The sequence below is a fragment of the Mustelus asterias genome, chromosome 25, assembly GCF_964213995.1.
Source record: "Mustelus asterias chromosome 25, sMusAst1.hap1.1, whole genome shotgun sequence".
NCBI lineage: Eukaryota > Metazoa > Chordata > Chondrichthyes > Carcharhiniformes > Triakidae > Mustelus > Mustelus asterias.
The window spans coordinates 45,036,509-45,051,915 of NC_135825.1; the positions used below are offsets into that span (position 1 = coordinate 45,036,509).

Below are 15,407 nucleotides of genomic sequence, written 5' to 3' on the forward strand. Positions count from 1 at the left end.
TTCAACACCTGAAAAATAGACAAAAACACAAGAGATTTCAAGGCCCTGGGCTCTTATGGACTTTGGAATAATATATATATGAACACATATCTTGCAGTGCACACACCATGTAACGTCAGCAGCACACTCTGCACAAATGAAGAACAAAGAGACAAGGAAAGGAACAATCGCTCTCTGCTTTATTTGCACCAGATGAATTTTCACTCATTTATTTTCACATTGAAATCATTCAATGACAATTTTCAAATGTGAAGCTCCCAGATTATCCTGGGATTGGTGACAGCGTTGTTATATCTTCCTGTAGACAGCCGCTACTCCATCAACGTACTCTTCTGTCAGCCCTGTCTTCAGTATCTCCTTCTGCCATTTCTCCACATGTCGTTCGACAACCTTTTCCCACAGCCCCTTGCTCACCAACTCCTGGACTGAAGCAAGAAGTTTGCTTCTGTGATCACTCTCCTCAGCTCTCAGTGTGAAACAGATAAAGCCGCCTACGGGAGAGATACATTAACAGGTCAATGTGAAACAAGGACAGGTAAGATAAACATTTCCCAACAACACAGTTAAACTGCAAACATGCTTTCAGGATCGCACTCTCAGCATATTTGAACTTTGGGTTCCTGTTTGAAAATCTGTCCACAATTAATCCACAAGGAATCCTTTGAAAGAAATGAAAAATTTGATTCTAAAACTCACATCCTTCACCCTCCACTTTCCATTTGCCTGTTTCTGTTTGAAGAGTTACCTTTCTAGAATTTTACATGCCCCCTGTTGTTACCCTGTGGCAGTCATCTTGTTTCGGTGGTACTTCCTGTGGGTGCTGCATTGATGGGCTGAATGGTCTGGCAGGAATGGACCTTTCTGCTCACCTGTTTTGGTGACTCTCAGCATTTCTGGAAGGATATCACAGGGAAGATGTTGCTGAGCCAATCCACCAACAATCATCACTAAATCATAGGAACCTTCAACAATTCAAACAACAACAAAGAGGTTTGTTAGACTTTGCAGGCAAACTGTTACCCTGCCTCATATCACAAAGTAAGAGTTTTAACAAGACCAGTTTAAAGTCCAACAGGTTTATTTGGTAGCAAATGCCATTAGCTTTTGGAGCCCTGCTCCTTCGTCAGATGGAGTGGATACCTCGATATCGAGTAGATATCCAGTCCAACGCCGGCATCTCCACATCATGACTCATATCACAAACTGAGAGGAAATCTTTAGAAAGTATTTCCAGTTCCTTTTAATCTCAATCAATCAGATTGAAGATTCTGTGACTCTGAGAGTGGAGGAACTCCGAGGGTTTCTGAAATATTTGGACACCAGCTTCTCGAAGGACCGAAACATCAGAAAGGAGATCCCCAGAATAATGCGGCCTGTTCCCTGGGGTCTGTGGGTGCTAATTAGATGTGATAGATTCTGTTAGTTACCTGGTTCTATAGGCAGTGGTCTATCTGAAGTTAAAATCCAACGTGTCAATCTCTGATACAGGCCTTTGGATTCAGCGATCTTCAACATTCGGTCACTACCATCTATTCCATGAAAGTTTTTAAATCCCAGTTCATGCAGCTATAGAAAAGAGACTCATGTTAGGTGTATTCCAACAAGCCTCTGATTATCCATTCAAATTGTTTGCTGTGGATTTGATCAAGCTCCACATGAAGGGTTAACCGTATCACAGTGCCAGGATCTGCACTGCCCCACAATATGATCAGCAACTCAGCAATTCAACACTTGCACCAATTGCAACTAATTGAAAGCCGAATGATGAGAGAAACGAAGCGTCCGTCTCTCCCATCTTTCACCTGGTTGGATTCTCTCTTTCTGTCACTTGTTGACATGGATTCAAAACTCATGAACAGCAAATGGCCCAGTTTGTTTCCCATCCCCGTGAACTCCAAACGACACTGCAAGGTGTTAATTATCTAAATTAAGGGCAAGGATAAACCATAGAGGGAATTTATTATTTCAGCATTTATAAGGGACATCCCCCAAGGTGATCAGGTCCAGGCGGTGGACAGATGATGGGGACATTGAACCTGCCTATCTGCCCTTCTTCTGTGGTTCCGCCATGCCCAAGTGTGCCTAGAGAGGGAGCACTTGCTGCCCGCTGGGATGCTGGGGTCTTCCATGACCAGTGGGCACGCAAGTGCTGATGGAAATTGTAACATTTAAGTACAGGATGTTTCAATGCTTGTTGCATTTGTACACACCTCATGAGGAACACTCTTGAAGTGTTGCGATAGGTCACCAGATCTGTTCACGATGAGATCAAGAAGAGGATGAATGATCTCATCCACACCCTCAGGGTAAATTAACATTCAGCTCACTCCAACACACACTCACATCATGCACTCAGAGGGTCACACAGCTCGGTGGGTGCACAAAATATTAGCGGGGGAGATATCAGTATTAAAAGCCTAATCACCAGCATCCCAGTTCTCATGCTGTCCAAACTCTATCCTCACCCCTTACGGGAGAGTGCTCAGCACACACAGCAGGCATGCATGCTTACCAACCTTTTCTTCTCATTATATCCCATCTGCCTTGTCTTCATGCAGGTCAAGCTGTCCCACAACAGGGGGAAGTTCCCAGACTGGAGGAGACCTCTCTAAATTTGAGGAGGATGCTGTCAAGTTGATAGGGGAGGAAATCATAGAAATCATAGAAACCCTACAGTGCAGAAGGAGGCCATTGGGCCCATCGAGTCTGCACCGACCACAATCCCACCCAGGCCCTACCCCCACATATTTACCCGCTAATCCCACTAACCTACGCATCACAGGACTCTAAGGGGCAATTTTTAACCCGGCCAATCAACCTAACCCGCACATCTTTGGACTGTGGGAGGAAACCGGAGCACCCGGAGGAAACCCACGCAGACACGAGGAGAATGTGCAAACTCCACACAGACAGTGACCCGAGCCGGGAATCGAACCCGGGACCCTGGAGCTGTGAAGCAGCAGTGCTAACCACTGTGCTACCGTGCCGCCCCTGTGGGTGAGGTGAGATAGGCCTCTCCCAGTAACCAGTACAGATGTGCCCTCCATGAGTGGATCACATCCTGATATTCTCAGTGAATGACATGTAATGTTGTATTGAGCATGTTCATGAACTAATTCTACCTTCTTGCTCTTACAGGCAGCAGGTCCAGGCAGATCAGCACAGCCACCGTAAGCCCCATCCCCCTCCCCCGCACCCGCCAACCTCCATCCCACCTCAGAGAGGATGCTGAGGATCAATTCAAAGGGTCCTGTCAGGGCATTCACCTGCACACTCCATCAGCAGAGAGTTACACACTGATGTTCCACACCTGACTGTTTCTCCTCCACCACGCCAACAATAGCAACACTGATCTTTAATAAGAAACAGAAGCTGGGATTTTCCAGATCCACTGGCCCCGGGACCATCCAGTCCCACCAAAAGTCAGTTAGCGTTTGGATGGGCCACCAAATCTCCCGCAATGACTCCCATTATGGTAAGGCTGGAAAATCCCAGCCACTGGCATTCTAAAAACTTCCAACTGTTGCACAGAGCAATGAATGGTGAGAGCAGTTTGCACTGCTTTATGCCAATATCTCCATGGTATTTCATTACAGTGTAATCTCTTACCCCGTCAGCCACGAGCCCCGTTCCACAAGGCACATCAAGGACCAGCGCATTCTCTCGATCTCCCACATATACAGAGTCCACAGTCCCCACACCGAACCTGGGAGCCTGGTAATCTATCACACTCATGTGCTGTGAATAGAAAGAGATTTCATTCATGCAGTCTAGGTAGTGAAGAGTTTCGATCTGTACAGTCTGTATCTTTGAGAACAGAGTGAGAGGGAGCTGATTCTGGAGTCGTCAGATAGTTGAAGATTGGTTTGAATTTCCCAAAATTCCTGAGATTGTTGGAATGTTCTAATAGATTGAAAAACAGCAAATGTAACTCCTTTCTTCAAAAAGGGAGGGAGACAGAAAGCAGGAAGGAATAGGGCAGTTAGTCTTAACATCTGTCACAGGGAAAATGTTGCAAGTCATTATGAAGGGCATTATAGCAGGGGACTTGGATAAGTTCAAGGAAATCAGGCAGAGTCAACATGGTTTTGTGAAAGGGGAATCAATCAACCAAATGATTGGGGTTCTTTGAAGGAATCACATGCTGCGGATAAAGGGGAACCGGTGGATACACTGAACTTAGATTTCCAGAAGGCATTTGATGAGGTGCCACATCAAAGGTTACTGTGGAAAGTAAAAGCTCTTGGTGCAGGGGGGTAATATATTGGCATAGGTTTAAGATTGGATGGCTAACAGGAAGTAGAGAGTAGGCATAAATGGGCCATTTTCTGGTGGCTGGCAAGATGTAACAAACAGTGTGCCATGGGGATCAGTGTTGGGCCCTCACCTTTGAACAATTTATATAAATGACTTGGTTGATGGGACTGAAAGTATGGTTGCTAAATTTGCTGATGACACAAAGATAGGTCAGACAGTAGGTTGTGAAGTGAACATAAAGAGACTACAAGGGCACATAGGTGCGTTAAGTGAGTGGTCAAAGATTTGGCAAATGAAGAATAATGTGGGAAAATGTGAAATTGTCCACTTTGGCAAGAAGAATAAAGAATAAGCTTATTATCTAAATGGTTTCAGCACTCTGGGATGCAGAGGGGTGTGCATGAATCGCAATGAATGAATATGCAAGGGCAGCAAGTAATTAAGAAAGCTTATAGAATGCTTTTGTTTATTCAACGAATACAAAGTAGGGAGATTATGCTTCAGTTCTGTAGGGCAGTGGTGAGAGCACATCTGGAGTATTGTGTACAGAATTGGTCTCCTGACTTAAGGATAGATGGAAATGCATCAGCAGCTGTTCAGAAAATGTTTACCAGACCAATACCAGGAACGGACGGGTTGTCTTAGGGGGAAAGGTTTGACAGGTTCGGCTTGTAACCGCTGGAGTTTAGATCAGTAAGAGGCAACTTGATTGAAACATATAAGATCCTGAGGGGCATTGACAGGATGGATGTGGAGAGGATGTTCCCTCTTGTTGGAGAATCGAGAACTAAGGGTCACTGTTTAAAGATAATGGATGGTCCATTAAGGATAGAGATGAGAAGAAATGTTTGCTGCCAGAGGGTCCTGAATCTCTGGAGCTCCCACCCTTTAAGGCAGTAGAAGCAGAGTCTTTGAATATTTTTAATGTAGAGCCAGATAGGTTCTTGATTAACAAAGGGGTGAAAGGTTATCAGGGATGTTAGAGGAATTCGGAATACCCTGGGATTTGAAATACTAATAAAGACTATTAGAACCCCGGGAATAAAACACTAACAAAGACTATTAAAACAGAGTGGATTAATTTAGGATAAGAATCACAGACTGCCTTACGCATATATTTTACAGAGCTACTGTCTGCATAGAAACACACATAAGCACAGTTAGAGGATTTAAACATGTATTTTTGAAAGTGTATTATTGAACAGGGATATATCTTGGCTAATGGCACAAGGTCTAAGGCACCATGGGAAATAGGCTTGCAATGTGAACCACATTCCTTATAACAATACATTCACTCACGGTTGCTACTCGGATCTTAAATAACATCACTTACCTGACATTGACCAACAGCTGGGAATATAAAAGAAAGCTGCAGGGACTATCAAGAAATAGTTAATTGTCAAAATGATTACATGTGTTTCCATTCTTTTAATATTGAGTTTCCTGATTTTAACTCAGATAGGACTAGCCCTTGAGGTCATTCAACATTCCCCTTGGGAATTGCATGTCAACACTTGCTGACACATGGCATACACATGTGCTATAATTTCCAGCCAGTCAGGGTGTTGGGTTTGCTCGCATGTCCCTATACATGCTGAGAGAGGAATACCTTTGTAACCATTGCCCCTGTCATGGTCTGAATTGATTATGGCGGACCAACAGGCCCAGGATCCTGGACATCGGATACCAGGATTGTCTCGTATGGATGACTGGAAAGAATTTCATAGTGGTGAATCTTGTGCAGACAGACTAAGCCATATGACGGGGTATACACCTGTCTATAACCTTTCAAACCCAGTTCCTAGTTTCCTCCTGAAACAAATGACATCAAAGCCAAAAGGAATGTATTGTATTGGCAATAAGGAAAGTCCTGGGAGTAACTTAGGACAAGTGAATAATACAACACTGTAAATCAGACCAGCCGACTATGCCTGAGTCCACCCAGTGATGATCAATCTTGTAATATCACTAATTGTGGCAACACTTATCCAACTCTCAACGGCACATATTGGATTTGTGCGGATAGGGCATATTCTTGGCTCCCTATTGGATGGAAGGGATCATGTTACCTTGGATATGTAGCCTTATACATTTATCATTCTCCTCACCTTCCTCCTTTGATGAGATATCGATGTTCTATAGAACATTATTACAGTATGGTGCTCCCCTGGTATGGAATCAAAAGGTTGGCACAAGAAAGCAGTAATAGAATCTCAACTTTGGAACATGTTGCCAATGATGCAGACGTGCTTTTACTAAAGTCCATGATGAGATGGTTGCCATGCATACCATGATACTTCAGCATCAAATAGCATTGGACATTATCTTGGCAGCCAGCGGTGGTGGAACATGTGCCATAAATGGATCAGGGTGTTGTCAGTATATAACAGATCATTCAGAATCCATAACCAATCGAGCTGGTCATATTAAAAAAGAGTTGGAGAAACTCAAGCAGGCCTAACCCTTTACTCTCAGGGGTTGGGCTTCAGGCTGGCTAGGCTCCCTGGCAACATCAATCATGCAAGGGATTGCGTTCTTTTTTATTGTGATCTTAGCATTTGTAGTAATTATGTACCTGCTCAAATGCTGCTATGCACAAGTTGTCAGGCACACAGAGGATGCCGCAGCAGTGATAACAGTTAGTGCAGGGGAAAGAGGATCCTGAATGCCAACAGCCATCTGGGATCTGAGAATATTTACTTAAAAACATCCATTTAGTGGCTTAATCTTGGACTAGCCAAGGACCAAGAGGGGGGATTTGTTAGAGGAATTTGAAATACCCTAAGATTTAAATATATAAAGACTAATAAAGACTATTAGAACCCTGGGATTAAAGCACTAACAAAGACTAATAAAACAGAGTGGATTACCTGAGGATAAGAATCACAGACTGCCTTATTTTACTGCAGTACTATCTGCATAGAAACACATATATCCACAGTTAGAGGATTTAAACGTGTATTTTTGAAAGTGTTTTATTGAACAGGCATACATCTTGGCTAATGGCACAGGCATCATGGGAAATAGGCCAGTAAAGTGAACCACATTCCTTATAACAATGCACTCACAGAAGCATAGCACTTATAAGCATGGATACCAGACAGCTCAGTGAAAGAGACATTTATTAAGCAAGGACAAGCTAGTGGTTCCAGACAGCTCAATCAATAGCAAAGTTCTGTTCTGTTCTGTCCAAAGTCTTCAACTAGATAAGAGTGTCTGGAACTGGCAACAGGTGGCCATGGGAAAATCAGGCAGAAACCTCTAGAACTTATTGTTCCCATGCTGTCAGAGAATATCTGTAATTGGTTAAGGTATATGACCTAAACTAATGGCGAATGGCTCATGATGAGCCAGAGGTCGGGTAAAATGTCTTTTGGAAGATGTATAATTGTATTGCCACTGTGATGTAACTTCAGAGAAGTGTTGGACTGCCCAAACCTTTCCCTCCCACCATGCATTGGTCAATAAAGAACGTCTTTCACCAGGATATTGTGGTCGCGAGTCTTTGTATTAGCTGAAGTTGAGCTCAATACATAGCCACTGTAAAAACCCCTACAAGGTGTGTGGGAATGAGGTTACAATCAGATCAACCATGATTTTATTGATTGGCAGACCAGACCCGAGGGGCCGAATGGCCTACTCCTGCTCCTATTTCAAATGTTTGTTGTGTTAGACTGGGAGAGCTTGGCACCCAGCAGCATCTGTTGTTATAACACACGTGATCTCACCCACTGAATCAACAGACAGACAATGTGCTGATACAGGTGGAGTTACCAATCCTGGCACTAGGCCAAAAATTTAGGTTAATTGTACCTTTGCTGCAACTCTGCTCGCACCTCCTGACCTCCTTCCTCTATCATGCTGATTCTAATTCCAGCTTTCTGGTTTTATCTCCTGCCTGTCCTCTCTTCTCTCTGACTGTTCATATGATTAATGGGCCTTATTACCCTGTTTGCTATCCAGCCATACTCTCTCTGCCTGTATGGACTCCTATAGCTGTCTATTACTGTACTGGGAACAGTAATGACTGAGGCTAGGGGTCAGACTGTGTTGCAAAAGATGGGAACTGGCTTAAAGAGAGGAGCTGAGGTTATCATGAATATGAATTTTGAAGTATCATGAGCACTGGTCCCAATGGATGAGTTTGGGGCCCTTGCTATTTTTTTACATATTGACATGCTGGTGATGAATAAAGAGCAGGAGATGACAGTAGATGGTAACATTCAAGCCACACAAATGCCAGGCAATGTCCATCTTCAAAAAGAGAGAATTCAACCATCTCCCTGACATTCAATGTCATTACCATCGCTGAATCCCCTACCATCAACATCCTGGAGCCTATCATTGACCAGGATGTGAACTGGAGCAGCCATATAGAAATCTTGAAACAGGACTAGGCCATTCAGCCTATCGAGCCTGCTCTACCATTCAATATAATCGTGGGTGATCATCCACTTCCTTTGTCCTTTTTGCCACAATATCCCCATATCCCTCTGTCTCATTGGTATTTAGAAATCTGTCAACCTCCACTTTAAACATACTCAATGTCTGAGCTTCCATAGCCCTCTGAGTAAAGAAATTCCACTAATCTCAGTCCTGAGTGGATTCTCATTTATTTTGAAATTGTATCCTCCGGTTCTAGATTCCCCAGCCAAGGGAAACATCTTTGCTGCATCTACCCTGTCTATTCCTTTAAGTATTTTGCAGCTTTCAATGAGACCACCTCTCATTCTTTGAAACTCTGGAGAATACAAGCCCAGTTTACCCAATCTCTCTTCACAAGACAGTCCCACTAACATTCCATTAGCCTTCCTAACAGCTTTCTGCATGCTAGCCTTCAATGACTTATTGACAAGGATACCCAGGTCCCTTTGTACAGCTACACTTTCTAATCCCTTACCGTTTAAGTAATACTCTACACAGGCGATGAGTTACTCTGACCAAAGTGGATCACTCACATTTTTCCACGTTACATTCCATCTGCCATGTTCTTGCCGAGTCACTGAGTCTGTTCGAATCCTCCTGTAGCCTCGTTACATTTTGCACACAACAAACATTCCCGCCTAAATTTGTATCATCCGTGACCTTGGAAAGAGTACATTTGGTCCCCACATTCAAACCATTGATATATATTGTGACAGCTGGGACACAAGCACTGATCCTTGCCGTCCCCCACTAGCCACAGCCTGCAATGTGAGAATGACCTGTTTATTCCTAATCTCTGCTTTCTGCCTGTTCGCCAATTCTTCTCCCATGCTAATTCTCAATTCATGCAATATATTACCTTATATCCCATGAGCTTTTATTTTGCTAATCAACTTCCTGTTGGAGACTTTATCAAAAGCCTACTGAAATTCCAGGTATAATGCATCCACCGCTTCCTGTTTATCAATTCTGTTAGTAATATCTTCAAAAAAACTCCAACAGGCTCATCAAACCTGGGGCTGGATTATCCGGCTGTGGGCACTCCAAGGAAATTCTCCCCAAAGTCAACGGACCTTTAAATGGTCTGCTGAATTTTCTGTCCCACCCACTATGATTCCCGCGGTGAGCGGGACAGGAAATTTCCGGCTTTGATTTCCCATTTGTAAATCCATGCTGACTATACCCAGACAGATCATAAATGTCCAAATGTTATTTTATTACATCCTCTATAATAGATTCCAGCATTTGTCCAATTACTGATGTAAGGCTATCAGGTCCGTAATTCCCTGTTTTCTCTCTCACTCCCTTCTTAAATAGTGGGATGAGATTTGCTCCCTTCCAATCGGCAGGACAATTCCAGAATCTGTAGAATTTTGGAAGCTTATCACCAATGCATCTCTATAGCTACCTCTTTCAAAACTCTACAGTGGCGATAAGAGCAGGTCAGAGGCTGCAGCAAGTAATTCTTCTCCTGACTCCCTAAAGCCTGTCCACCATCTATAAGACACAAGTCTCCCTTCTCAGAAGTTTAATGAAATTTGGTATGTCCACTACGACTCTCACCAACTTTTACAGATGCATCATAGAAAGCATTCTTTCTGCTTGTATCACAGCTTGGTCTGTCTCCTGCTCTGCCCAAGACCACAAGGAACTACAGAGGGTCATGAACGAAGCCCAGTCCATCACTCAAACCAGTCTCCCATCCATTGACTCTGTCTACACTTCCTGCAGCCTCAGAAAAGCAGGCGAGCATAATTAAGGACCTCACGCCCCGGACATACTCTCTTCCATCTTCTTCCATTAAGAAAAAGATACAAAAGTCTGAGGACACATGCCAACCGACTCAAGAACGTCTTCTTCCCTACTGCCATCAGACTTTTGGATGGACCTACCTCGCATTAACTTGATCTTTCTCTACACCCTCGCTATGACTGTAACATTACATTCTGCACTCTCTCCTTTCCTTCTCTATGTACAGTATGCTTTTTCTGTATAGTGCGCAAGAAACAATACTTTTCACTGGATACCAATACATGTGACAATAATAAATCAGATCAAAAGGTGTGTTTGGAATACTCTCCATTTTCCTGGAACTCCCTCTCTAACAGCACTGTGGGTATACCTACACAGTAAGAAGTTTAACAACACCAGGTTAAAGTCCAACAGGTTTATTTGGTAGCAAAAGCCACACAAGCTTTCGAGGCTCTGAGCCCCTTCTTCAGGTGAGTGGGAATTCTGTTCACAAACAGAACTTATAAGACACAGACTCAATTTACATGAATAATGGTTGGAATGCGAATACTTACAACTAATCCAGTCTTTAAGAAACAAAACAATGGGAGTGGAGAGAGCATCAAGACAGGCTAAAAAGATGTGTATTGTCTCCAGACAAGACAGCCAGTGAAACTCTGCAGGTCCACGCAACTGTGGGAGTTACAAATAGTGTGACATAAATTCTGATTCTAGGATCGCATGATAAAGACTCAGGAGGAAAAAAGCAGAAATATTTATGTGAAATAGTGTGACATAAACCCAATATCCCGGTTGAGGCCGTCCTTGTGTGTGCGGAACCTGGCTATCAGTTTCTGCTCCGCGACTCTGCGCTGTCGTGTGTCGCGAAGGCCGCCTTGGAGAACGCTTACCCGAATATCAGAGGCCGAATGCCCGTGACCGCTGAAGTGCTCCCCAACAGGAAGAGAACAGTCTTGCCTGGTGATTGTCGAGCGGTGTTCATTCATCCGTTGTCGCAGCGTCTGCATGAACACCGCTCGACAATCACCAGGCAAGACTGTTCTCTTCCTGTTGGGGAGCACTTCAGCGGTCACGGGCATTCGGCCTCTGATATTCGGGTAAGCGTTCTCCAAGGCGGCCTTCGCGACACACGACAGCGCAGAGTCGCGGAGCAGAAACTGATAGCCAGGTTCCGCACACACAAGGACGGCCTCAACCGGGATATTGGGTTTATGTCACACTATTTCACATACATATTTCTGCTTTTTTCCTCCTGAGTCTTTATCATGCGATCCTAGAATCAGAATTTATGTCACACTATTTGTAACTCCCACAGTTGCGTGGACCTGCAGAGTTTCACTGGCTGTCTTGTCTGGAGACAATACACATCTTTTTAGCCTGTCTTGATGCTCTCTCCACTCCCATTGTTTTGTTTCTTAAAGACTGGATTAGTTGTAAGTATTCGCATTCCAACCATTATTCATGTAAATTGAGTCTGTGTCTTATAAGTTCTGTTTGTGAACAGAATTCCCACTCACCTGAAGAAGGGGCTCAGAGCCTTGAAAGCTTGTGTGGCTTTTGCTACCAAATAAACCTGTTGGACTTTAACCTGGTGTTGTTAAACTTCTTACTGTGTTTACCCCAGTCCAACGCCGGCATCTCCACATCAGGTATACCTACACCACATGGACTGCAGCGGCTCAAGAAGGCAGCTCATCACCATCTTCTCAAGAGGCAACGAGGGTTGGGCAATAAATGCTGGTCAGCCAGTGACACCCACATCCCAGGAATGAAAAACAAATACGATATGATGGAGAAAGAATTCCTCCTGCTCTTGGTGATGACTCCACAGCGACAGCAAAAACATTTCTTCTACTTGTCATTTGATGTAAAATAATAAATACAGTAATAACGGATGTGTGGAGACACCAGGGAAACCCATGGTAACAAGGCCACAACAAGTGTGAGGAATGGTTCTTTCCCCAGAGGTCCCCAGTTCAGTAGATGGTAAAATGAGATGTGAATGTTTTACCTGTTCATAGTCCTGTGCCCAAGAGTCATAAAATTTCACTTGTTCATCTGTTTCCAAATTGCAGTATAAAGTCTTTAGGTTCTTGATGGCAGCAGCCATATCAGTTCCAGAACGTTCCGCCTGTGGAACAAAGAGACAGTAAAATGAAGGTTAGAATCAAATATTTCATCAAAACTCCTTTCATTCCAAATGTGAGGAATTAAAATATGACGAGGGCGTCCAGCCTGTACAAAATGTGCACAGTTTGTTTCTGTGTTGTGTGAGAATACACTTGGAATCAGAACATTACCTTCAGATGTGACTATAATGATTTAACTTAACTGCACAAAGGCAATGCTGAGGCAGTACGGTTCTCACCTGCTGCTCACACACTCAGTGCAAACTCACCGTCCGTACATTCAGCATCTCACTGAAGAAATGAAGGCTCACACTCTAGGATGGCATTGTGACTGATCCTTTATTGAGATCTCACCGCACCGATGGTCCAATTATGCCATCAGCAGCTAAATCGAGTAATGAGTAACCACTTAGTTTGAAAACCAAATGGCAGTATGTACCCAGCAGGAAAATAAATCTCTGCTGTCAAAGACAACATTATTTATCAACCAAATGGGAATTTGGATCATAGAATTGTCAATCTTCCAGGATTACCTCAGAGTCCAGAAAACTTAAAGAATAATCTCCAGAGAATTTGTTGGCAACTTGAGAGGAAAAGCAAATAGCATTAAATGAAACATTTTTGTTCAGTATTGTTGGTTATCAGCATAGGATTATCGGAAATTGGACAAAATAGTTGCTTCTTAACGGGAGATCTAACAAAGGTTTGTTTCAACATCGTTTATTCTCTGGGGTGATTTGTGTCGGACGTTTCGCATTTCTGTTGTCTGTTCTCTGGCCCAATGCCCTCCAGGGTCAAGGGTGAGTGAAGGGACATTGAGGGCCACTGAGGGATGTCGAATACCAAATCTGAGACATGACCAGACTGGCCTCCACCAAGACCAGAGTGAGCTCCACCAAGACCAGAGTGAACTCCACCAAGACCAGAGTGAGCTCCACCAAGACCAGAGTGAGATCCACCAAGACCAGAGTGAGCTCCACCAAGACCAGAGTGAGCTCCACCAAGACCAGAGTGAGCTCCACCAAGACCAGAGTGAGATCCACCAAGACCAGAGTGAGCTCCACCAAGACCAGAGTGAGCTCCACCAAGACCAGAGTGAACTCTGCTGGTAATACCAGGGTGGCTGAGCTCTGCCAGAAAGACCAGGGTGGGTGAGCTTCGCTGACAAGACCAGGGTGAAGGGATGCCATCCTAAAACTGCCCCTCATTTCCCAAATCTCTGGCTTCTAACAGTTAGCCAATCCTTTATGTTATTATGCTCCCCCAAATACCATGGGCTCTTACCTTATTAAACAACCTGTTGTGCAGTACTTTATGAGTGCTTTTTGGAAATCCAAATTTATTACATCTACTGGTTCCCCTTTATCTCTCCTGCTCATTACATCTCAAAGAATGCTTAATAAATGTTTCAGGCATGATATCCCCTCATGAAGCCATGTTGACTCTATTTGATTATATTATGTATTTCTAAATGCCCTGCTATTATTTGCTTTATAATGGACTCTAACATTTTCCCAATGACAGAGTTTAATATAACTGGCCTATAGTTACCTGTTTTTTATGTCTCCCTTTTTGAATAAGAGTGTCATGCTGGCATTTTTCCAATCATCTGGCACTTTTCCTGAATTTAAGATCCCCAAAGTGTTGAATTTGTGGGAAAACTGGTGTAAATCATGATTGTGTTTCAGTGGGAGTTCAGACTTGAATCTCCCACATTTTGCACTCATGAATATCATTAAAAACTTGGGGTGGCGAGGCATATTGGCGCCAGAGTCTGATAGTTCTGGAACTCTGTGCATGCACAGTGGCCCTGAACTGTCAGCCTGCAGTTTGCTGACCAGCCCGGGACTCGGCCAGTGCTGCCCCTCCAAACCCCCCACCATGGCCCGATCATGGCCCCCACAAGCATTCCCTGGCCATATCCGACACCCCCTTCCTATCCTGGAGCACCCCGATCTCCAGCCTCCACCTTCAGCAGTGATGAACCTCCCATCCAACCCCCGGCAGACACCCCCCACCCCCCCGCCGACCCCCCCAGCAGACCAACCCCCCATGGGAGGCAGACCCCACTGGCAGACCCCACCCCCACCCCGCCCTGATTGCTGGCCTCCCTTGAGCCCTGACTGATAGAATCTGCAGAGTGGCAGTGGGACCCCCACCCCCCATGGACCCCCAGGCTCCACCCATAGGCCCCACGCCTTTGCTGCCTCGGCCCTGTCCCCGAGGCCTTGCCCCCCTGGCACTGCCCATTGCCCAGTGCGCAATGCCAAGGTGCTCCCTGGACATTAGCACTTTGCCCCTTGGGCAGTGCCAGGGGGCACAGGCTGGTACTGCCAGGGTGTCCATGCCCAAGGGGCACCACCCCCCGCCACCCGGCCCCTTGGGAGGCCCTGATTGCCCCCCCCCCTTCACTCCGCCAGGTTCTCCTGCTAGTTCCCTGCAAGTGAGGGGCTTGTCTGAACCCCGCCGGAGTGAAGTACTCAGGTGGAGTGGGAGATGCTATCGGGCCCAGAGAATTCCATGCTGGGCCCAATAATGAGATTTAAAACACATGAAAAACAGATTTAAATGACTTACCTGATCTTCCCACTGGTTTCCAGAGTGGTCTCAACTGCGCCTGCTCTCCGGCTGTGGGAGACGCGCATGTGTCGGGAACGTATGCGCGAATCCCGTGAAACGGCCGACACGCGATTCTCCCATCCCGCGCACCAAAAAACGTGTTTGTCAGGATGGGAGAATCAGGCCCTAAGTATTTTTGGAAGATTCCTGCCAGTGTATCCACTATCTCTGTCGCTGCTTCCTTTAATATCCTGGGCTGCAGCCCATCAGGCCCAGTGACCTATC

General features: G+C 44.9%; 2 protein-coding genes across 3 annotated transcripts in view; one reads left to right on the plus strand and one right to left on the minus strand.

The window, feature by feature from the left end:
* LOC144511943 (sodium-coupled monocarboxylate transporter 1-like) overlaps nucleotides 1-15,407 on the plus strand; it is a 673,058-nt gene that overhangs the window by 278,758 nt on the left and 378,893 nt on the right. The gene's annotated exons all lie outside the window — the stretch shown is intronic.
* Nucleotides 179-12,560, minus strand: LOC144479286 (methyltransferase-like protein 27). 2 transcript variants are annotated; one of them, XM_078197965.1, is made up of 5 exons: nucleotides 12,446-12,560; nucleotides 3,610-3,738; nucleotides 1,428-1,566; nucleotides 870-962; nucleotides 179-491 (listed from the first exon to the last, which is right to left on the minus strand). In XM_078197965.1, the coding sequence occupies exons 1-5, from the start codon at nucleotides 12,542-12,544 to the stop codon at nucleotides 289-291; spliced, it is 663 nt and encodes a 220-aa protein (XP_078054091.1). In that variant the 5' UTR covers nucleotides 12,545-12,560; the 3' UTR covers nucleotides 179-288. The 2 variants fall into 2 exon arrangements, with proteins under 2 accessions (XP_078054091.1, XP_078054092.1); XM_078197966.1 differs by lacking the exon at nucleotides 12,446-12,560 and adding an exon at nucleotides 7,128-7,175.